A 24,331-nucleotide genomic window follows, 5' to 3' on the forward strand; every position below is an offset into this window, starting at 1 on the left:
GTTCGCTAAATCACTCAAAACGTCCCAACGATAGCCACCGGAACACACGCACACAGCCCATTTACCCGAAACACGTCTCCAGCTGCTGGGTCTTGAAGTCAAATCCCTTCCCACGACTTCCACAAATCGACGTGACCTACTTCCTCTACTTCAGGAAATTCGCAAAATCTCAACAACAGCCCGGCCGAGGTCCCGAGCCGTTCGCCATTAATCTCAACCAAAGAGGGGGCGCCTTTTGCCGAGCGTCGGAAAAACTGTTGAACACTTCGAGCGAGATCATAAAAACAAACTGATGGGAAAATCCCATCCGCCGCGCAAAATCCCCCGAACGAGCCCGTTCCTTTCTCGCTGCTCCGGGTGCGCACTTTCGGGTGCGGTGGAATCGATTTTGCGGCCATTTCTTTTGCTCTCCATCTTAGGCGCAGTTTTCCTGCATCCCTAAGCCGTGCGCATTGTGCGTGAGGGACGGCTTAGCTCGTTCGACAGCTCGACCACCGGCAGCACATAATCACCACCCCGTCGGGTGGCCTTCGGTGGCTGTAAAGTATTAGGATTTATCGCAAAAGTTCGTCCGGTGTGCGAAGTAAACTTTCCACCGTTTTCCAGCAACTATTCGGTTATCAATTCTGCACCATAAGCGACCGGGCCAGTGTGTAACGTGTAGCAGATGCTCTCCGAGCAGAGCATTCCGTCGCGATTCGTGCTGTTCAACGCAATGGCTGGATGTTTGTGAAGGAATCAAAATTAATTAATTAAAAATAACATCCACCCGTTGTTTGTGTTCCCACGGGAACGCCCCGGGCAAACTTCTTGAACAACATCTCAGTGGGGCTGGGAACGAAACACGATATATCTCGATGCCGATGGAAGTGAAACCATCATAAACGCCCGCTGAAAAAAAAACACGCGGCAGGTGGAAAGAAAGCAAGCACAAGCGCCTTTTAACAGTCCTTTGCGCTTCCGGCATAAAGCCCACCTGTTGTCCCGGGGTGGGATTGTTTCCACGGAGTTTTCAATGGCACACGGTGAGGGTGAACAAGCAGAGCAACAACAACAACAACAACAACAGCTAAAAAGAATAAGAAAGGGAAGCAAACTTCCCTCGGTCGAGTGACACCGGAGGCGATCGCTGGCCGGACGCGATGCCGGTACTAAACAAAACAGCAAACCTTCGTGGATAAAGGAAAAACCTCCCGCCCCACGAGCCCATCGACTCGTTGACACCTGCGAGTGTACCTTCTTTGGGCGAGATTTGTGCCCTCCACCGCACAAACAAGCTCCCGGCTACGTTAACAACATGAACGATATCTCTCGTGTGTGCAAACACCACAATGACGACGACGACGACGACGACGTTGTTTTTCCCAGCGTTGTTTTCACCGTCCCAGTGGGCAACACGAGCGAACACATGAACCGATTTTCCCGGGTGCCGAGGTCTCGAGAAATGAACGGGTCGGTTCCATTTTGATCAGATTTATATCGATCCGTGGGCGGTTCTGTCGATACGTCATCGGTGCCGAAGCAGGGAAAAACAATCCCATCTCCATCGCTACCGGGGCCACATCGAACTCGAGCCCTCGATGTAATGGAGCTGCCGGAGAAAATCTCCATCATCAGGGAAAATAAATCCTGACAAATCGAACACGGTTATGTTGACCCAGATGGTTCGATTGACGTCCGCCAGTTTTCGACCGGTTGCTTTGCGGGAATTGCCTTTGCCCCTTTCTGGAGCCCCGGAAGGAGCAAGGAACTCCCTGGAATAATTCATACCCACTAACGACCGAAAAGGGTGCTACGAATTTAAATTTGCAATTCCGCACTAAAACACAACCGGAAACCGTGCGGCTGGCGGCGCCGCAGAAAGTAGGCTGAAAATGAAAAGAAAACTTAGTTCACACTGCGTCGTGCTTCCGAACCATGGCCTACTTGAGATGGGACGCAAACATCAAGCTGACAACCAATCACTCGCCGCATCCAGAGCGTGTCCTTTTCCTGCGCCTGTCCTCGCTGGTGGCTGTTGTCTCTGGCTGCGCAAACAAAATGCCCTGCCTGACATTCGTCCACAATGTTTTTTTTTTATGTTCGTCTCCAACCCCTCGGGAAACGGGATGGTGACCGAAAAACGATGACTTTTATTTGTGCCCTTTTGCACCGGGGCCGGGCTTTGCCAGTGAAGGTGACGCTTTGGGATGTAAAAATGCGCCAGGACTCGAAAATAAGAACGCCCGAATCGTACGGGAGAAACCGAACGAGCAACGTTGGAGGTTGATTGATCGTTTTTAAAGATCCCGGATAGGCGCGTTTCTACATGCAGCACGGAATGATTCGGCTCATGTCACGACGGTTGTGACGTTTACATTTTCACCGTAGTGCAATCGGTTTTCCTTCATCGTTTTAGTCAGCCAGCGTTTCACCCCCACCAACGAAACAAACAAACGATTACATCATCGAATGATATCGCTGCACGATATTGGCAACACTTTGCCCGATCACATTCCCGCTCATTCGATAAATCTTCATGACGCAAAACGTTTGAACCACTCCACTGCCATCCATTTTCATCAATACGGCGCTTGCAAGCGCTTTTCGCTTGCAAGCCTTCTGCCCTCAGCAAAACCGATCCCTTGCACCGTGTGGGCACGTTTCGCATCGGCATGTTTATCGAGCATTTTTTGCAACATTCCAATTATTTATTCACCCCTCGAGCCGAAACGTTCGCTTCAGGTGTTCAGGGGTCACGTGCTCGGGTCATCAGCCACAACCATGAAGGGCAGCATGTTTGTGGGGGCCCCCCTTTTCTCTCGGTGGTCACTCACTTTCTCGGGCCGCGTTTACGCAGTCGACGCACGAATGCCCAATAAATGTTCGCCCAGCGTCATCATCCCGGGTTGGCCAAACTGCCCACTCTCGTTAGTTCGGGGCAACATTTTCCTATCCATTACCCCCACCAAACGGCATCCGGAGAGAAACAGAGAGAGAGAGAGAGAGAGTGTGTGAGAAGGCGAAAGGCAATCCCGAAGAAATATTCGAAAAGAACCAAGCAATTTTTCTTCGACACACCTCCGCCGAGGATGAGGAATTCTCGCGAGAATTTCCACCAACATCGATGCAGGCAGGGAAAACCAGCAAGCAACGGAGGTGTGTTTTTCTTTACCACGACTCCCCCGTAGCCTGTTTCCGGTCGGAATTATGCTTCGAGCGAGCGCGCGATACGTGACCCAAGCAAGCGTAAAGAAACTCGCCACAGGTTTCACCCTTGGCGGTCGGACCGGATGCTTGCCGTCGCGCGTTGTTGCGGGTTGTGTTAATATAATTATTTAACTATAAAAAACCACCCCCCCGGCAACCACCCGCGCATGGGAAGAATGGGAGAAATGCAAAGCAATGCTGATTTATGATGCCATCGTTGAGGACACGCCGCCCACGCCAGGGATCGTTCCCAGGAAGCGAGACCTTTCGCTGCTCAATCTCACCCGGTCTTTCCTCGCCGGTGGTCCCATAAATCAACTGGTGGGGTTGAGGGGAAGCGAGAGGGTCCATTGTGCGGGGGAAGCCCACTCGAAATGGCCCTAATGTAAAGTGAGCTGAATTGCGGTCGTACGGTGCCGCACCAACACCGCCAACCGGTACAAGTGCTCGACTTTCGCCATCAATCTTGCCATCTTGCTTTTGCGCAACGCTTTTGGGCAGCCATTTTACAACCAGCTGTGGGGGGGGGGATGGATTCTTGGAACGGGTGCTACTGGGAGACCACTTCCGTTCCCTGCACTGGGCGCTAAAATCGCCCCACCCGAACATCCTTGCGCCGGGGGGGTGAACAATGGAAAAGCGCAACCACGGATCGGCAGAAGCTGTTGCCGGTGGGTTGCCGGTGGTGGGATTTCGCAAGGAGCAGATCGTTTTATTAAAGCCCTTACCGTGCACCGCATTGTTGCGGGCAGCCTTTTTGAGGCCCGGTTGCACCTGGCCCCCGCCCTGGCATCATAACGATCCTTTGAGAGGGTCGTAACGTTTGTGCGAAATATTGCCATGTATGGTTAAGGTCGTGCAAACTCAACACAGAACCGTCGTCGATGGGAAATGAAAGCCATGTACGGAAGATGTATTTACAGCGCGTTCAAAAATCGCATAAAATAGTATGCTACACGATGGCTGGCAGCCTGTTTTGACCGAAGAAATTTGCGATACTTGATTCGTTGATTTCGCAACAAACGGATCCGTTAAACAAATGACTGTTTGTTGAAGAAATGATTGCGCTTTCAAACAGCGAAAAACTTCATCAGCTGGCGCACGAATACGCCCGGCTTTTGCCAGCCAGGGCGTGATGCCGGCGAATTAAATTGCCAAAAGTCTAACGCAGTGGAATCAGCCTATACACCCAGACCCTGGATAATTGCTTGGAACAACAAGCGCCATAATTTACGGTCACGCCGCTGCCTGCCACAGTTCCGAAATCAGAGTTTTGACATTTTTCTCCGCGGCACTCAAACAAGCAGTAAAAATGTGTCGACGGCGTGAAATAAAAAAGACAAACACCGCATTCCAGCAGCCGTTCGGCGTCTCGGCGGGCAGAATATGAATAGCTGAGACGCACACACACACAAAAAAAAACAAAAAAAGCTCAATAAATTGCACGCGAAAGCTGCTGGAATTTTCTTAAATTAAAACCCAACTCACCAAGCCCACATGCCGGGCCGCTTGCCTAGTGCCCAACAAGTGCTCCGACAATCTCATACCGAACGGGGGAAAAAGCTGGGTTGCTGATAAACTAATAAAAATTCCTTGCACGTCGAGCCGCTCGCCTGTTTTTCCACGGCCCATAACTCATGCATTTGATATCGCAATGCACGCTTTTGCCAAACGAGAGAAGCCACCCAGAGCAGCCCAAGAAAGAAGACTACAAAAGCTCGCAGTACTCTCGCAACCCACCCACGCCTAATTAGAATCGATTTGCAGGAAAAGCGGCCAGCATCCGTTTCCCGTTGCGCATGATGGACACGCCCGGAGACTAGTGGATGGGCCTTTTGTCCGAGCCGGCCCTTCCGACGGCATCGAACTCGGAAGCTCCGGCGGTCCCGTGCGGTCGACAGCAACAGTTGAAGTTTTTATCAGCGCTAGCGTAACTTTCCCGGCTCTTGTTACGGCTGTCCGTGAAGCGGTACTCCAGCAAAGCTAAACGCGGTCTGGCAGCGTGGAAAAAGAGAGCATCAATAGGGAACAACTTTCTGGCACTCTCTCTCTCTCTCTTCTTCCGGGGCTCTGGGCGCTGTCTCTGGAAGTTTGTGTCATGCAATTTCCGCTCGCAGGGAAGGAAATTTCCTTCATTCTTCTGGGCGCAGATCGATGACGGGAGTGGCAACGTTTTCAGCAAAACTTCGCGCGCAAAACTTCACGATCGATGGTCAGAGCCTATTCGATCGGTCGCTGATCGTTTGGTGATCTGTTCGTTCGCGTCAGCACCGATGCAGGTTGCTCCAGAAAATGTCACTTGTGAATGTGAGATTTGAAGCAAGATGTTTCCCTTCTCACGACAGCTGCATCCTGGAGTTGATATCTCCAACTGCAACACACCAAAAAACCCACAAACATACGCACACACACATGAATACCCAGGCCCAGTTCTGGCTTATCAGTTTCTGTTGAATTGTTAACGAGCGTTCGCTCCCGAGGGTGCATGACGCATTGTGCTTGTGTTTTCAATTTCTAACCCCTAGCTCCAGCCACCCACACACGCCGTCGATGGTGGCTACCCACTGTGGGGATGCTATCTCCAAAACACACACAAACACAATCCCACCCAAAGACACACTGGTCCAGGAATGTCGCTTTCGATTAGACTGCCCGTGCGCCATCCCTTCGGTCACGTGTGCCGTTGCGATGTCGCGGGGCTGTTTTTTTTGTTTCGTTGTTTACTTTTGCGTTCTCTTTCCAATTCCATTGTCTCGTTTTGTCGCACGGCCGCATGGCCCGCAAAAGTGCGCTTGAGTCAGCTGCGCCCAAGCCGCCCGTACTGATCGCGAACAATTCCCCCCATCAACGCTTTTCCAGACTGCCATCAACGATGACACAGTGAACTCCTTGCTGCGCCTGGTTGGAATGCAGTTGAACGGAACGGCCAGTACCGTCACGATGGCCGCCGCCTCCGAGCCGCCCGAGCCGCCACCGCGGAATCCGGACAAAATCAACGCCTCGCTGAAGCAGCTCGCCGAATCGGTAAGTTCTTGCTGCTTGTTACGAGCTAATCGAGCGCCTTCTAAATCTCCCTCACCCAAATGGCACAGCGCTTATCCCTTTGTGGCGTGTAAGGATATCAACCAGGAGGATGGACAATCCACTCACCGAGGGCTGGAGAATGAAAAGCTTACACTTTAATTCACTTACATGATGATTAAAATCACATCTCGCAAAATCACTCACTCCCGGTTTAATCAATACTCACACAAACGGAGTAAGCTCACACGAAATCGGTAGATAATTTTCGCTCCGGCGCTCGGACGACGCGTAATCAAATCAATGTCGCTCGCACAGATCCCTTTCCCTTAGGGATCGCAGGCTTTTCACCACCGGGAAAGCGCTCACCCGAGCAAACTTTACCCTTTCCAAGCCATCCACGTCCATTGCCATGTGTGCCGATCGGGTGCTTTGTTGGAGATGGGATAGTAAAGACATCACCATCATCATCATCATCGACATCGTTGATGTGGCGATGCCATCGAATGCGTATTGCCTGCGGGCTTTGGCCGACCCAGGATCCACGACCTGACCTGAGCTTTTTCCCCACGAGCAAATGCTCGCTCGTCAATGCTCGCTTCTGACGTTCCACTTCGAACATTCGAACGGCTGCAGGCCATCGAACGGCACCCAGTGCCGCACCGTGGCCCGATGTCAAACGAGTCCTTTGCCCCTCGGGGCGTTTCGAACAAAGCAACCAAAAAAAAAATGCAATTACATTCATTAGCGAGAGAGTAATTCCACCACTCGGTTTGGAGGTGCTGTCAGGACCAAGCGCCGTATTTCGAACGCTTCCGTTCCACTCAGTTTAATCATTTGTGACTCACTTCCAGCAGACCGCTATGGCCGCTGGCGTAATCGTCCTTCGGTGAGACGATTCAAGATGAGCTATCGACCCGACGCAAAGCGATCCAACGGCATGGAAAAGTGTGTAATTTAAGAGCTAATGGCGTTCAAGTTAATTCCAACTTCATAATAATAGAAACCCAGCTTTGACTTTATTGGGAGAAAAATAGATAAAGTTCGCTTGAAATTGGTTCATATTTTTACTCCCAAAATCAACGCTAGCAGACGCACTCTCATAAACATTATTTCAATACCGTTACTGGCTGCTTTCTATGCCAATTTTGGAAAGCTTTTGGACGTTTTGCTTTGCATTTTCAGCCCCTCAAATCAAACCACCGCCAACGCAAACATTGCTAAAGCCCCAAGTAAACACCGGCACCGTGGTCAGAACAGAACGATCCGAACGATCCTATAACATCAAACGATTTAATTTACAGCCCATTGTGCCGCCTTGTGCCGGGCCGCAAAAATCCTGCCAACGAGCAATTAATGCTAATTTGGAACGTTTATTTGTTGCGCTCGCGCGCTTATCTCGCATCTCGCAAGCCGATTCCCGCCCAGGCTTTAGACAGTGCTTGGGATTGGAATGATCGTCCAACGGTACGGTGCTGTCTCGCTGATCTCAGCTCTCTCTCTCTCTCTCAGTCTCTCTCTCTCTCTCTCTGTTTTGGTTGAAATTTATCCAACGTGGCCGCTTCCGCAAGTCACATTAACCTAGAATCGCGCTAGCAAATAAACGTGCGCGGCCAAGCGCGAAGGAGCAACCGTGCTTGTGCTCCTGGCGGGAAAACTGCCATTCGTAGAATTGGACCCACGGGAAGCCCTCTACCAGCGGCCGAAATCGAAGCCGACGCTCATTATCTGGCTCTCCGAGATTTTAGCCCACTCGAAAGTTGGGGCCCCCAGAGTGGGCTCCACCGTTCGCTGGTCGGGGTTCATTCCGTGCGCTCGGAGCTACGCCACATCCGCAGTTTCAATTGATAAAATTTACATATAAATTAAACTGCTGTCACAACCATCGGGCCATTATTTGTCCCGGTTGCAGTCACCCGCGGGTTTCACGGTGCGTCCGCAAATGCAACTGCGAGCTTTCCGTTTTCTGCAAACGATGGCAGGAAATTGTTTTCCACCGCGTCGTCCTTGCGTGGTTTCGAATCTTTTTTACTCTTTCTCTCTCTCTCGCTCTCGCTCTATCTGTCTCGCTTTCGTTCTTCATTTCCACCCGACAGTGCCGGTGATTTGATTGACGATACCGATGGCATCCCGATGGCTGGGAAAAGCGCGATAGTTGTGCCACCCGCGAAAAGCATCCATTAATTTGATTCGCTCAGGTGCGCGAGCTTACGTATTTGCACCGTGTCCTTGAAAGCTCGATCGCTCGCGACCGGGCACGAGGTGTTGGACTGGAAAATCGTGCACGTTAGCGTTTGCTCGTCGGAAACGGACGACTGCAGACGAGTGTCTCACTGACGGTGCAAATTGCTCTCCTCCTATTACGTTAATGTCCTGTTGGTGTGCTTTATCCATCCGCGGAGAAGTAATTAGCGCAGCAAGCTTGAAACACGCTAGCCTTTAGAGATAAAACTGTTACACTAAATCAGATGAAACTGATACAGGTTTTTAGAGCAACACTGTGCTTGCTTCAAGTATATTTGAAGCGATATAAAAAAAACGCAATCTTCAGAACGGAGAATATTGATTGCTTTCAAGCCGTGAAGCAAGCGAAGCAATCGGTAACAGTAATTCACCATTTCTTATGAGTACGTCCCTCAACGATCAAAGAGTACCCATGTACGATGTCCCTCTGGTCTTTGAATAGCAAAAAGCAAATGTAATTGAAGGTTTTCTTTTCAATCAAAGAAATACATTTGAAAGAAACTCGTCTTGTGAACGATAAAATACTGGTTAATTCGAGTTCGCTCAAGGATGATGGTGTAGGCGTGGTATTCATGGTAGTTCATGGTAGTTAGAGAAACCATTCGCTTGGCTTTGATCCAAGCTTCCACCGTACACATCGGTCACTGAACGCTACAAGCCATCACAGGTTTTCTATTAACTTTTGATCGAAAACAAACCCTTGCCGTATGGAATGGCTCGAACGGGAACATTCATCCTGTTGTAGCGAAATATAACCCAACAAAAGACACAATTATATGTCTCACTTATCGATCGGACACCGCAACGCCGGCTATCTTGATGCCTGCCACGATATCTGGGTCGGAAACTCACGTTATCCTTTCCGCTCCCGACCCATTCCATTTCACAGAAAACTCGCTCACTGGACACGGCCGATAAGACGGCGGCTGCGTCGAGCACGACCAGCAACGGTGGCCGGCCATTCCGGCCAATCCTCTCACTGGACAATGCCAAACCGACCAAACCATTCGAAGCAGCCGACCGTGGAACACCCACATCCGCACCGATCCTACCCTTCGGAAGTGCCACCGGAACCGGAAGCGACCACCAGCCGGCAACCGGCCATGTGGGACCCGAGCCCGGTACCAGCACCAGCGGGCAACGACAATCGAACCTAGCAAGCTTATCGTCCTCGTCCGGTGAGGCGATGGCAGCTGCAGCTGCGTCGACGGCCAACGGAACCACCGGTGAAGGCGCTGGCCCGAATCCGTTGGCCTCCGGTAGCGGTTTGGATAAAGCACCCGGCCAGAAACAGCCCAGCCCGACCGCTACCGGTGAAGGCGATAATCTTTTCAAGAACGGTGTCACCGATCTGGGTAGGTCGTCTCGGCAGGGTGGCAAGCCGTCTGCTCGTCCATACTAATTATCCTTACGTTTGCTCGCATGCCTCTCGCCACTCACGGTGGACTAGAATCGCCACAAACGACCAAGATTCGGCTGGAGAACGAGCGGTTGTCAGCTGAGATTACGCGGCTGAAGCGACTGCTCGAGAACTCGCCGGATGGTGCGGTCGGTGGAATTGACATGCTCTCGGAAAGCAACAGCTTCGATGTGCACTCGGCCGAGGATAGCAGTGGCAGCAAGATGGAGAAGCTGGAGAACGAGCTGCGAATATCCAAGGAGCTGATTCAAAGTAAGTCCGGATGCTGCACAGGGCTTTAAGTCTGTTTTTCCTTTTAATACATGTTATAAGCCTTTACTGATGATTCACTAGCATAAATAAACATCAATTGTTTAGTTGATCAGTTGAACATGGCGGAATGACATAAATGCTCCTGCTTGTTTCGTTTATCACACCAGGTTTAAAGCTCGAACGCAAAAAGCTCCGCTCGGACAAAACCGACCTGCTGTCACAGGTGAAGCAGCTGTGCGCCTCCCTGCAAGATAAAGAGGCAGAGTTGCGTAACTTTATCCGCAACTACGAGCAGCGGATACGCGAGTCCGAAACGAACTCAGCCAAACAGAGCACGGACCGGGAACGCGAAAGATGGTCCCTGCTGAAGCACGCCCGTGACGAAGCCGAACGCTCGATTGCACTTGCAGCGCAGCTGAATGCACGCGACATGCAACTGCAGCGGACGCAGGAGCAATTGCAGGAAGCTCGCCGGCAACTGTCAGGATGTATGTCGGATCAGGAGAGTCTCGTCTCGGCTGCCCCGCTAACACCGCCGTCCGGATTGATGGCACACAACCCGGCAGCTCCAGCATCAACGCCGGGTGTTGGGTACAGCAACATCAGCGGAACACCCGGAGATCGTGGTTCGTGTAGTGCCGATTCGGGCGTGAGAGGTAAGTCCACTTGTTGGGGTTGAAAGCGATTGTTGCCTTACCAAAACCAGACTTCATTGCAGGAAGCAGTGATCGCGAGAGTGCTGCCGGCGATCTGAACCTCAGCGATGGGCCGTGTGACAATGGGCCCTGCATACAGGTGGACTCGGACAGTGTGTCGCTGGTTTCCAGCCACCACAACGTGTACCAGTGTAAGTGTGACGGCCGGGTGTGTCCTTAACGCGAGCCTGAGACACCATTAATCTCCTCTTTTCCCGCAGATGGAACGCCGAAGGAGCGAAGTCCGACACTGTCACCGCTGAACGCTGGAGCTTACTCGAGGTCCGTGGATAGTGCCGCTCTCTCCAGGTAGCTGGAACCGCAAAACCCACCCACCCAATAACGTCAACCGTCTCGTTCCGTAGCTCTTACAGGTCCGTCGAGCAGCTCGGTTCACCGGTGGACAACGAGAATCAAACCTTCGCCCGAAGACTGCAGCAGCAACAATCAGCGGGTGGTGCAACGGCCACGGCATCCTCGTCGAAAGCGACCACCGGGCTAACGGGACGAACTGGCCGCGGTGGCACCTGGGGTAGCATATCGCGCGTGTTCGCACGTAGCCGCAACCGCAACAAGAACGCACCGATCGATACCGAGGCGTCTGACTTCCAGTGGAGTCCGCTCACGGAGGAAGGATACGCCGAGAAGTTGCGGCTGTTGCGAGAGGCCTCCTCGATGCCGATGGAACGCTGGAGGGCGTCGCAGGTGCTCGCGTGGCTTGAGGTAGCTCTCGGTATGCCTCAGTACAGTGGGCGTTGTGCGGAGAACGTCAAAAGCGGCAAGGTGCTGCTGGAGCTAAGTGACGCCGAGTTGGAGACTGGACTTGGCACTACGCATCCGATGCACCGGAAAAAGCTGCGGCTTGCGATCGAGGAACAACGTCGACCGGAGTTGGTACGCTACCCGACCATTGGCCAGCTAGGACACACGTAAGTACTCGTGATGGTGGTGGATAGGGCAAGGATCTTGAGAAGCTAAACGTTCATTTATGTTCCCTTTGCATGCAGCTGGGTGGCGTCAGAGTGGCTACCCGACATTGGACTGCCACAGTACGCGGAATCGTTCATGCACTCGCTCGTGGACGCACGAATGTTGGACACCCTCTCGAAGAAGGAGCTTGAGAAGTACCTGGGCGTCACCAGGAAGTTCCACCAGGCGAGCATAGTGCATGGTGAGTTTGGTGATCCTCGCAGCTTCATGTCCTTTCGGCAGGACTCATCTCACGCACGCTTGTTCTCGCTCGTCCTCGCTTACAGGAATCCATGTGCTGCGTATCATGAAGTACGATCGGCAGTCCATCGCCATGAGACGTCTGCAGTCGGAGAACGTCGATACCGATCCGATCGTGTGGACTAATCAGCGTTTTGTTCGCTGGGCTCGATCGATCGATTTGGGCGAGTACGCGGATAACCTAAAAGGTACGATCATTCAATGTCACTCAATCCCAATGTCATCTGCCCAAACGATCTGATGAGGCTAGGATCTCTTTAATTCGATCGTGATCACGCTTCGTTAAATTGTGCCCTCAATCATGCCATCGCTGACACGATTTAAGTCCCATTTAGAGTGCCTTCAACCGGCGTGTCCTTAAGCCTTTAAACACACCACCCAAAAGGATCTATTTTCCAGCGAAATAGCGCAACGAGCTCACATGCTCACCTGCTCGTTCTATCTTCTCTCCCCCCACAGATAGTGGCGTCCATGGTGGGCTGGTCGTGCTGGAGCCTTCCTTCTCTGGGGACACGATGGCGACGGCCCTTGGCATACCGCCCTCGAAGAACATCATCCGCCGGCACTTGGCCACCGAATTCGAGGCACTCATCCTGCCGGCAAGGTAAGCGCACCAAATCGACTGTCATCAACTCGCTCACACCCACACACCCACACACGCACACACACACATGGTGCACAAGATCCTCACGACCCGACCCCGGTATCCCTCCTTGATGAGTCACGCTCATGTCATTTTCGCCCATTTTCACACTCGTTGTTGGACACCACGCGCTGATGTCATTTCACCACCCTTCAGACTGACACCCTCGACCCCCACCCACCCCACCACCACCCCCTCTCATTCGCACCGACTTTCGCCAAATCTCATCGTCATAACATAGCCGTACTCATCTCGATGTCGATGCGAGGGCCAATGGTTTTTTTGGACCCGCCAAAAATTCGTCTTTTTCTCAATCAATTTCTCTTTCTTCTCTTTTCCCATTTTCTTCCCAACCCCCTTCTCCCAATCCCCCTGTTTCTCAATCTCTCTCCCTCTCTCTGTCTCTCTCTCTCTCTCTCCCTCGCCACATCACACGTATCAACAAACACCAAACTCTCGCTGTCTCTTTCACTCTCCCACTGTTACTTCGAACACGTGGCCCTTAAACCACCTGCTCTCGTCTCTCGTCGATTCCGTTGACCCCATTCGCGTTGGGGGTTGAACTCTCTTTTTTTCTCCGCGAACTGGGAATCGGTGGAAAAACCTTACCCCGGCTGTACGCCGCCTATCCTTTTTTTTGCAAACTGGTCTTCGAACACCTCACGAACCCGGCGGGTGGGGCACACGTGGCTTTTTTGTGGGACGGGTGATTTTTTTGAACACAAAACCGCGCACACCGACCGTGTAGGTACGTGATATTCTGCCAAATGGAAGAGTACCCGCAGGATGGTGGCTCGCGGGCAGCCTCCACCCTACACAAAGGCTCGATTAGATAAATTACTCCAAGCGGAGCGGAAAGGCACGCCATCGAGGACACCGCGGAACTCGGCCGGCCCGCATCCCATTAGTAGTCAAGTAGTCGAATCGCGCTGGGCTTCGTCCCCAGCTATCCCACGTGGAAAATAAAACCGCCCTTTCCCCCCACGGCTTGCAGCAGAAATAAGCAGACGAAGGCAGAATCGTACCCGGCGAGCAAATCGGGGCTACCCGTTTAGAACAATAATAATCATTAATGTCACTGCGTTTGCTTGCGAGACCGAGCGTGGCCAGTTTGGCGTCCGGTTTTGATGGAAAACGAGCAATCTCGCTACAATGTCTCTGTCCGTATTCCTGTGTGGGCGCGTGTGTGTGTGTGACCAGAAGGGCACACGTCCAGGCCGCATCATTTAGGGCCAATTAGGCTTCATTGGACCTCGATAATTTTTGTTGTTCCAACATATCCTTCTTTACCGACATGATCGGTGGTTGGATTACGACTTACGTTTTCTTGTTTTCCATTTTGCCTAGTTTTTTTTTCCTTATTCGGTTGGGGTTTTTTTTTAATGATTTTTGCAACGAGAAGACCGTGTATCCTTTCTTCTCGACCGGTAGGCTTTCGACCCGATTTAGGCTAGTGAATTTGCGAGAGATTTAAACCGCGATACGCGCCACAACTAAACGCCAAATTTAAACCAATAATCTAATACAGAAAGAGCGAGCGAGGAAGAGAGGAAGAGCAGAAGAAGAAAAAAAAAACAAATCGACGCAAAGGCAAAGGGGTTGGTTTTTCTATGCATACAATTACCGATTTAAAAAAAAAACAAAAACTCGTACAGCTTACGTCGCCGTCGAATTGTCGTCGAATACAGGCACAATACTCCAATGGCGGTGTTGATGTGGAAAATTTGCCACTGAAAAAAAAAATTTAAAAAAAAGGAAAAGAAACAAAAATCGTTCAAAATGATACCGCACAACTTATAAGACTATCGGTTTTAAACATCTCTAAAAAAAAACAGTATCGAATCAAAGGAAATAAATTAACGAACAACAAAATATACAAAACAAGTACACACACACACCGACACTGTCACCCACAGAAACACAACGAGAATCAAAATCAAATCAAGTGGCAACCGCCCACCACCATCACCACCACCCCCCCCAACAAATATGCCCCAATATCAAGCGCACCCTCTTTTAGTAAGCGAAGCGAAAAGTAACGAGAAACCGAAATCAAACAAGCGAGCGCGCAGCTGTTAGTAGAACCCGGAACTATTTATGCGAAGCGTCGTTCTGGAAATGCATCCAAGCAAGCGAGGATAATAAAGTATTAGTTTCTATACGGTGCGACATACGCTGGTTTGAAAATGTGAATTTTCGTCCGATTTCGAGGGTTTGTTTTTCCTTCCCCCCACCGTGAACGCGATCAGGTCAGGTGTCCCGCAGGTTCGTTCGATTCGATTTTCCTCCAGCCCCGCATTTCTCGGTGTCGTGCAAATTTTGTCTGTTTCGGTGTACCGCTTTCGATGTCCTTTTTTGTACTGTATCCCGTGTATGTGTATGTGTGCGCTTGCGTTGCTGCATTCATTGGCTTTTAACAAAAACTCGTACCCGTACCCGTATTCGTTTGTGTTTCCTTCCCTATTGTGTTCGCTCTGTGTCATCCCTTAACCAAATCACACACACACACACATACACACACGCACACCGTTCCGCTTCGGGGTTTTGTGTGTCCTTTTTGTAGCCTGGTGTCCTGGTCACGGTCAAACCAAATCGAATGCGCCAAAAACGTAAACGTCCCAAAGCACGGCCCCAAGCGCTCGCTGGGAGCTTTCAAAATTCGCTTCAAAAGTGTTGAGAGCAATTTTTGTGTCCCAGTGTCCTACCTAACCGGAAGGATGTCACTCTTCCCATCAGCCATGCACGAGCACCTGGCGCAAACTCGGGAGGCTTCTTCGCTCCCAGGAGAAATCAACACGAGCGGGGATGCTGTTCACCTTAAAACCACCACCACCATCACCGCGCCTGTGTCCCGTCGTTGCGTGACAAAGTTCGGATGGTGCCTGTCACGGCCAACCATCATCGTCGTCTGTCACCGGTAATTGCTTTAGCTCGCCCGTCAGCCCATCTGGATCAGGCGAGCCTCGCGCGCCACCCGCAACCATAAGGCAGCAGGTGTTGAAGAGCATTTCCACACCGAGCTCGTGCTGCAGCAACGCCACAGTTAATACAGCAATAAGCGCGGCGCTGCTTAATGGCACCAGGGGCACTGTTTGTGCAGCCCCTTAAGCGGACTGGCACGGTGTTAAATGAGCGAGAATTCCCCAACTGTGACATCGGTACGGTTTGGGGGTTGCCGTTAACACCGACCCAACCATTCCTGGGTGCCTGGTACAGTGCCGTTTGTCTTTCCGGTTTGTGCAAACCTTCACAATCCCATTGGTATGGTGACATACCCTTGGTGTGCCCATTTCGGTGAAAGAGAGCAGCAGCAAGCAGCGTCGCGCACGGGAAAAAAGAAGCGAAAAAGCCTGCCACCTGTAGCTGGGCTGATGGGTTGTAGTTTATATACTTCCAACCGTTACCGTGCTGGTGTTCTCGTTCACGGTCTTCCCACAATCTCTAAAGGGAATTTTTCGAACAAACCTGACCGAACCAGATGGTCTGTCGCAGGCAGGTCGGAGAAAAGTGCAGTTCCGGCAACATTGTCCGACGGTTCATTCCACCTTGCTAATTAATTTGCGAATTTTCGATGTTGGTTGAAAGCGCATGAAAAAAAACGCACGAAATAATGATGCTCACACACACACACAAAAAAAGCGCTCCTGACCGTATGGCGAGTCGATTATAATTAATCGGCTTTTCCGCGGGAAAAATTCAATCACATGCGCCCCATCAGCGTGTCACCCACACTCGCGTGGGTTTGCGATGCATTTTTGATGCACGATTGACACGTCGCCACCGCGGCGACCACTTTGATCGATGGAGATGGAAATTAATTTCTCCCGCTTCGACGGGCTTCGTGCATTTTTCATTAATTTCGTGCGTTTAACGTAATTGATCGATTTGACCACCGGGTCGATCGTTTACCGGTGAAGCTGTTTTTGGGTCTCCCTTTTTCTCTCTCTCACTCTCATTCTCTCTCTCTCTTACTCTTTCGCTCTCTTGCTTTGTGTATTAGTTGCAATGAAAATGTATTGTTCACTCCCGCACGTGGCACACAGTGGGTGCAGTTAGCATAGAACAGGATATTCAGCTGGTAAAACACAAACTTCGAGGCTTCCTAGAAAGGGATAATACCTTTGTTAGCGGTTGATTGACGGCTTGTTCGTGTAGATCAAGCGCTTGACCAGACGCAAAATCAATAACCAGATAGCCCCACCAATTTTCAAACCAACTCTCGTAAACAGTTAAGCTAAATTGTGAGAACCAGCCAGGTGACAGATTTGCCCGCACACACTAAAATATGCACTGCCGGTTGCACTCGGTTGCACTGCCACCGGCAAAAGGGCTGTCCCTCATCACGGACGGTCAGTTGATGGACATCTCATGCCTGCTGTTTTATTCACCCGGTCAACTGCACGTGACCGGCTCGCGAAGGATGGCAGTACCAACGGATGCGCACCTGTCGCACTTGTTCCATCGATCGGGTGTTCGGGATGAGTCGGAACTGGGAAGGTAAAGTCGCCATATGGACACATCATTCGGTGCGTTTGCTGTTCCCCGAAATATGCGACTGGAATTTCAATAACATGTCGTTCAAATCCTTGCCGGATCACATACACCAGACAGCTGCTAGCGGATGGGAAATGGTTCGATCCTCGGGTTTTCCATTCGAAATATGACCATATCCTTCTCATTGATGGTTTCCATATCCTCGCGTTAAACTCACTTCACCTCTAGCGATCGCCAGGTTCTCCCACAACCCACCAGCCGGAGTTGATTAGTACGTTTATTAGCTCATTAAATTCGTTCACTGCACACGAAAATTGCCATTTTCGATTGCCCGCCCCCTTTGGAGCCCTGAAGGGAATTTCCCGCCCGATCGATCGCCGGTCAGTTTCCGAGGACACGTATGTACGGGTCCGGTTGAGTTGGCAACTAATGAAATTTGCACATCGACCCGGGCAGAAGCCGGCCGGTCGGGGTTTACATCGTTTCGTCCCTTCTGGCACGGTCGAATGGGTTCACTTCCGTTGCTCCGGTGGCGCTTGAATGGGCGCGAATTACATCAATTTGCTTCCTGCCGGTGGTACGTTCTCGACGGTGTGCACGGCAGTGTATGTGTGTGTATGTGTGTGTGTGCTTCACACCACGAGAGCAGCGGGAAATATCGTTAAAATAATCACTCGACGCGCGCATCGCCGATGGCGAGACGAACCTCGCCCATGTTGATTTGACCGACCAAACCCAAAGCCCCCAAATAAGGGGTTCAAGGATGATGCTTATGGCGCTTTTTAGTGAGAGTAAATACCACGGTACCTTCGCTTAATTAAAGGAACATTTTCTCCCATCATCTTATTGTCTGACTGTGACATCGGCAGCCGTCGCAAAAAAGTTTTCCTCCCCCGACGGTCGGTTTCGCTCGCTGTGAAATTACGCAAAACAAATTTAATAATTACGTGTTTCACGTCACGTTCTGCGTGGAGCGAGGAGAAAGAAAACACAAGCAAACACACCCGCTGATCTGTTGGCAAGAACGAGAGTTGAGAGATGAGGCACCATTTCCGTGGACGGAACGAGCGGTTTTCCCCACTTTTCTCCCCAAGGGACCAAAGCACTCAAACCCCCTTGCCAATGACGTCGTTCGCAAGACGCAATCAAAAGCTTAGAACATGGCGCGATGCCAAAAATAGAATGCCCGGTTCGCGGGCGTCGAAGGTTCCGAAATGGCACGGATTCTTGTTGTTTTTTTTTTGGTTTCTCGTGCTCATCAGCCCACCGACCCTGATTGTAGTCCTGGGACCGTGCATCCCAAAACACTGAGGCTGAGTATCACCAAGGAAGGTCGAAAGGAAGGACGGTTTCGTGGCGTCATTTCCGCTCACCGATTAAGCGTGATACGCTTGTGCGGCTTGTTTCGGCACATTTTCTATGGGAGCTGTGTGTTCTTAGCACGCGTGGTGCACATAAATAAGCGAGAGAAACTAAGCCGGCAATTATACTTCCGGTTTGACGATTGATGTCGACCGAGGAACGAAAAATTCGGCATCAAACCGTCAGCGGATCAGCCGTGCAAAGTGTCCGGTTTTAGGGGTTCGTTTGTGTTCAGCTAAAGCACGTTTGTTTTTTGGTGGCAACATTCATTTTAAATACTCTTCATTCCAGCACATTAGCCATTCCGATCGTTGCACTGGAGCATGCATTAAATCTCGATACATTTATGCGTGTGTGTGTGTGTGTGGTTTTTTTTTGTGCAACAACCGAATATCCTTTTATCTTGTTAGTGAATTTCTGCTTCTAATCGCACACATCGTTTACGGCCATGTCGGTGTTGTTTGTAATTCGTTTACCCGTAATCGAGGCTCAAAATCGCAGCAATAATCTCGCCGATAAATCCCTAACCTGGAGCTTTTTCGCCCCACGAATTCAATTATTAAACACATTAGTGGGCATTGCTTTTGGCGTGCGGCTCGGTCCGCGACTCGCAAACCATCACGGCCTAATCGGATTCCAACGAATCAATAATCAATCAAACGCTCACAGGTCACAGGCATATGACATTAGGTGAAAGTTTTCCCCAGCTCGCGAAGCCCAACAGGACACTGGCCTGGGCACTGGGGCTCAATGAATTGGCTCTAGCCAAGATTCGGACCGTGGACCTGCTCTGGACCACCCGAAACTTTTGATTGGACAAATTAATTGCATTGCCCACACGAAAGTGGATGCTGAGGATGCTTGCCGAAAAGGCGTCAACTTGTCGAGGTCACCAAACCGAACGCTCTTGTTGATCTCATTCCCCTCAAGCGGTCGAAGTTCAGCGTTCAACGAATCACACACATAGTGAGGTCGTGTAAAGGACGGATGGAGAACGAAGCCCTGAATGGCCAGACGTTCTTAAATGTTTAATGTTAAGTACGGCCAACGGCGAACTGCTGATGGACAGGCTTCGCAGGGAGGCAGAGAATTTCTCCTCCGACTCGGCGGGGCCAGCTGTTGCCGGTGGAATCGAGTTAAAGTTAAATTACACCGTAAAGCGGCAAACCGAGAGACGAATTACTGCCGAATGAACCCAAAGGGCAGCGCCATATTTATCACTAAACCTGTGGGTGGACAGGGCGTTCTGTCAGTGTGAAAGGTGGGAAAAATGCGCCATTGAAGGCAAGTGTTCGGATGGGCACACTTTGTCAGAAGTTTTGCAGCCACAATTTGCAACGCGCAGCAGTGCAAAGAAGAGAGAAAAAAAAACGCACCGGAATGCTTGCGGAACTTGTGGCAGCTGGTTCCTTTCTTGCAAGGAGCCTGGCGTGCGTCAGCAAATTGAACGCTCCTTCCGCTCGTCTGCCAAAGTCCACCGGGGGTGAGTTTTATTTTCGCTCTCTTGCGCTTTTGCGCTCGTCAACAAATTACCCGTTCCCATCGGCCATCTTGAAGTGCTCGTTAACCGGGCTCACCCATAAAGGGGAGCAACGCATCCGCCCCTGAACGGATAGCCAAAATGGACGACTCCTCGTGGTGTCTCTTACGCCAGTTATTTCTCTCTCTCTCTCTCTCTCTCGCGCGCGCGCGAGCCACCAAACATCCTTCAATGTCAGGCGTCGCGACAACCAGGCTCGCGCTGGAATTTAAATGTATTTCTCGGTGCCAACCGCCTTCCTTCGCCTGGGTTCATCCACTTAAACGAGCCCCGCGAGAACGATAGCGATCTGTAATGGAATTGTGCGACAGCTTGGGCTGCAAGCTATGCGTCCTCGGTTGCCGCGAGGACGCCCACTGGCGAGGACTTCCAGCGTCATAAATTTGGTTCACACAGCTCGAAGGGTTGAAGGAGTTTTTTGTTCTTCTTTTAATTTTTGCAAAGCACAAATCCCGCTTCCCGACCTGCCGGGCTAAGGAGTCGGTCGTAAATCGCCCCAAGACGTCCTGCCGAGTGGGTGGTGAAACTTTTCCCACCGAAAGCCCATGCGAGAAAGGGCTTTCCCGGTGGGTGGAAGCATCGCTTGCATAAGCTTGCTGTTTTTTTTATTGCACCTTTTCACCCCCAAAATAAAAAAAAAATACACGCCGAAGTCACACTTTCCCGCCATTCTTAAAGCCAGTACCGTGAGCTCGCATTAATCGGACTAAGGGCGACACTCTGCCATCGGTGGCATCACCCAGCTGGGCCGTAAATCATAATCATCGCTCAACCCACGAAACACCGTCGGGTTTGGGGGGTGGGAAAAGTCTACTCCATCAGGCGAGCGTGCTGAAGAAAAGCCACAGGAAGCGGTAGAAGAAAAGAAAAAACCACCCACTCACATGTTCAACTTTTCAGTCGTGTTTTGGGGTGGAGGAAATGATAATATAATAAAAAAAACACGTCGGCTCTCCCTCGGTGGCCTCGTGGGTTGGGGATTTTTCCGCCACAAACCAATCGAGCGCTTTTGTTCGTAGCATCGCGATCGCGTGTGACCTTTGCAGAAGTACGACCGGGCGGTTCGGTCCCCGTCGGCATCGGTTTGCTGTATGTTCGTGCATAATTTATGGCGACAGATAATAATGGAACGTACGTTATCGCTTGTAGTTTGCCGCGACGTGACGAACGTGCTGCTAGGCCAGTTTAAACGCCCGCCAAAAGCCGTGTCCCGTCGCGAGGATGCGTGCCAGTTTAAAGCGGCTCAGCTGCGGGATGCAGTTTTGTAGCTTTGGGTATTATCCGTGTCGGTGGTTTTTTTTGTTGTCCTGCTCCATGATGAAACCCGCACCGGAAGCACGGAGTGTTTTGGGTGGGCTTTAAACGAATTGTGATATTTAACATGTTCGATAGAATATATTCATTCGTCGTTCGTGTGATGCTATATTTCCCAAAGCCCAAAAAAGAGTACATATTTTTTGTCCAAATCAACGATGGAAATGGGGGGGAAAAAAACCCGCTCATCACGCGCATGGCGGTTCGATACACAAGAGCGACGGTTTTGTGTTTGCTCGTAATAAAACACTCTTGCTCCATTCGCAGGGAACTCCATCTCTCGAGCAGCAGCATAATCGTTGCAGTACTTCTGGCAAATCGCTTCGTCATCGGGAAAACCGATCCCGGCACGGGCGTGTTGATGCGAAAGAGCGCAAATACTTTTAGCGGCTGTTTGCCTAATCGCGTAATGGATCGGTGGCTGTCTGCAGCGTGATAGGCCGTTTCCCGGGCGTGGAAACCCTTCCACGTGATGCTTTAATACAAAACCCCCGAAGCGCATGGCAGCGGGTGAACGTTATCTCTATCTGCCGGTTTGGGGGCTTTGGTTTTCAAGCAACTTCTATTAGTGCTTGCCAGCATCCAGCACATCCAAGCCAGCCCCCCACGGGTGCGATTATAAATCTCTGCAAAACCGATATCGAGGAAGAGTTTGTTGTCGATTCGAGTGCCTTACGATACGAGGCCGTCCAGCACGTGCCCGGCCATGATGGGTTCGGTGCAGCTGCATTTGACGGTCGTACGATGCAGAGGATTTGCATCCAACAGCAGGGTAGTGTCCTAGTGCATCGTGTGGATAAATATTTCATACGCCTTTGAAGCACGTTGCAAAGTAAACCAGACGGCATCGTACGGATGGTTGAACGAATTCACAAATTCAAAGCACTTACCGTTGCCGTGCGCTTTGAGCGCTCATAAACGAAAGCGAAGCGTTGTGAACTTTGCAAAATGGAGTTGATATGAACACGTTTAGAGTCGTTGCTTCTTTCACCACACTTTTTTTTTCGTGAGCAGCAGAGATTTAGGGCAGGTTTGGAAGGCAGGTCAATTCAGGAAGAAATATGGAGATTATTATTTTTTCCACACGATCATCTCATAATGCATTTGAATAGATCGAAAACGTACCCGACAGCAGGGGGTGTGTTTTCAAAACGCGTAGCAATAATCCTCGTTAGCGAGCCCTTTCAGAGCACAAACACCTTAGAACGAGCTGAACCGATTCAAAGACGGTTACTCATCGACGGCGTACGGAATCCGTCACATTCATCGGCCAAATAAAATTGCACCCATCAAAGGTCCGCTCCATAGATTCCATGCTTGCCAGTGCATAGAAATCACGACACCATCACTCGAGCGTCATGAAAGCCGCGTACCATGCCCGTATTTAATCCGCACGGAGATTAAATATCCCGGCAAACGTCTCAATAGCGCGCTTGTGCTTGAGCGAGCGAATTGCCTGCTTTATCCTCGGTCCTGGCCCGTTCAGTCGGGTGTCGTGTCGCAAATGGTGAACAGCTGCAACCGTACCCGAAGCCGGTCGAAGTGCATATATCGTCGTCGATATCGTCCATCCATTTTTCATCATCCACATGCCCAGGGCATGAGCTCGAGCTCCACGTATATGCTTCGTGATGCATTTCTCTGTCGGATTGCCGCCTAAGAATGTGATCCCACTTGGTCCCGGTATTGGAGCGCATTCTCTCGTGTGGAATCTGAAGTGATCGTTCTTCCGTACGGTGGAGCCACACGCGTCCTTGATGTTCGAGCTATGCTGCCGGGCGTATCGTTTGCTTCCATGAATAGAGGGTTCATTTCTTTAAAGTGCTGTGAATGGGTCTATGTCCTGCGCATATTGGACTGTGTGGCGTTCCAACGATGCTTGTTTGATAAAACATTATGTAAACTACTTACAGTACAAACATTAGTTGTTAAAAAGGGTAGATAAATGAAAGAATTGCACATCGTACCCATGATAACTTTGGCTTAATGACCGTTTAACTAAATGCTTTTTAGTATTGTTTTTATCTAAGTTTTCCACTAGCCCACCATGAGAGAACGTTTTATAAGTTTCACTGGGAAGCTAGGAATGGAAAGCTTTCTCGCTCTCTCTCTCTCATTCTATATATTGCGTGTCCTGCGAGTTACACATTTACTTCTTATTATATTACTTCGTTTCTCCATGAGTGTGCTGCTGCATGCGGTTAATACTCGGCTTATTTTTGACTTAGAAACACGACACCAGCGTGCTAGCGAGCGCACAACGACGACGACGACGCCGACAACGCCTATCCTTATCCATACGGCTTCGAATTTTAATTGTTGCTCTCATTCATGTTTTAGCTTCGAACAGTTTACGAATATGTTTTGATTGATGTAACTTTTTTTCTTCCATGTCTCTGCTTTTTCTTTTCTTTTTTCTTCTTTCTCTCTTTCTCTCTCTTTCTCTCTCTCTCTTTTTCTCTCTTTTCCCGTGCGCTCTCTTTTGCCTTTCGCCTCACACGCGCCTCACCCTGTGGTTCTCCATTTGTTGTGTTTATCGTTCTGTTGTTGCTCGAATTTTTAATCAATCTTTCGGTCATGCCAAAAAAATGTAAAAATAAATATAAAAAAAAACCCCGTAAACTATCCTTTAAAAATTCATCATCTAAACACAATAATGCGACGATCAAAATGCCTTTGCGCGGATTCGAATTCACGCAATTTTGCCCGGTACCATAATTCGGTTCGATTACATTCTTCACACGATGCAACACACGAAAACAACACAAAAACGGAAACACACCGACACGGGGTGGGTTGGTTTGATGGGAATTTTGGATCACCCCTGTCCGCCCTCTACCATGGCTGGCAACACCTGCAACATGAACATCAACAACAACAACAACAACAACAACACGCAACCTCGGCGGCCTCAACACACCACCACA

At 50.4% G+C, this 24,331-nt stretch overlaps 1 protein-coding gene across 1 annotated transcript in view; it reads left to right on the plus strand.

Annotated features, from left to right (window-relative positions):
• Window positions 1–6,049: 6,049 nt before the first annotated feature.
• LOC128727384 (kazrin-A) overlaps window positions 6,050–24,331 on the plus strand; it is a 33,636-nt gene continuing 15,354 nt past the window's right edge. The window contains exons 1-10 of the mRNA XM_053821295.1: window positions 6,050–6,213; window positions 9,344–9,809; window positions 9,905–10,126; window positions 10,294–10,782; window positions 10,833–10,973; window positions 11,043–11,130; window positions 11,187–11,750; window positions 11,829–11,992; window positions 12,078–12,239; window positions 12,511–12,655. Of these exons, the coding sequence (XP_053677270.1) occupies window positions 6,097–6,213; window positions 9,344–9,809; window positions 9,905–10,126; window positions 10,294–10,782; window positions 10,833–10,973; window positions 11,043–11,130; window positions 11,187–11,750; window positions 11,829–11,992; window positions 12,078–12,239; window positions 12,511–12,655 (2,558 nt within the window). The 5' untranslated portion in view covers window positions 6,050–6,096. The remainder of the gene's footprint in view (window positions 6,214–9,343; window positions 9,810–9,904; window positions 10,127–10,293; window positions 10,783–10,832; window positions 10,974–11,042; window positions 11,131–11,186; window positions 11,751–11,828; window positions 11,993–12,077; window positions 12,240–12,510; window positions 12,656–24,331) is intronic.

Source organism: Anopheles nili, chromosome 3, assembly GCF_943737925.1.
Source record: "Anopheles nili chromosome 3, idAnoNiliSN_F5_01, whole genome shotgun sequence".
NCBI classification, from domain to species: Eukaryota; Metazoa; Arthropoda; class Insecta; order Diptera; family Culicidae; genus Anopheles; species Anopheles nili.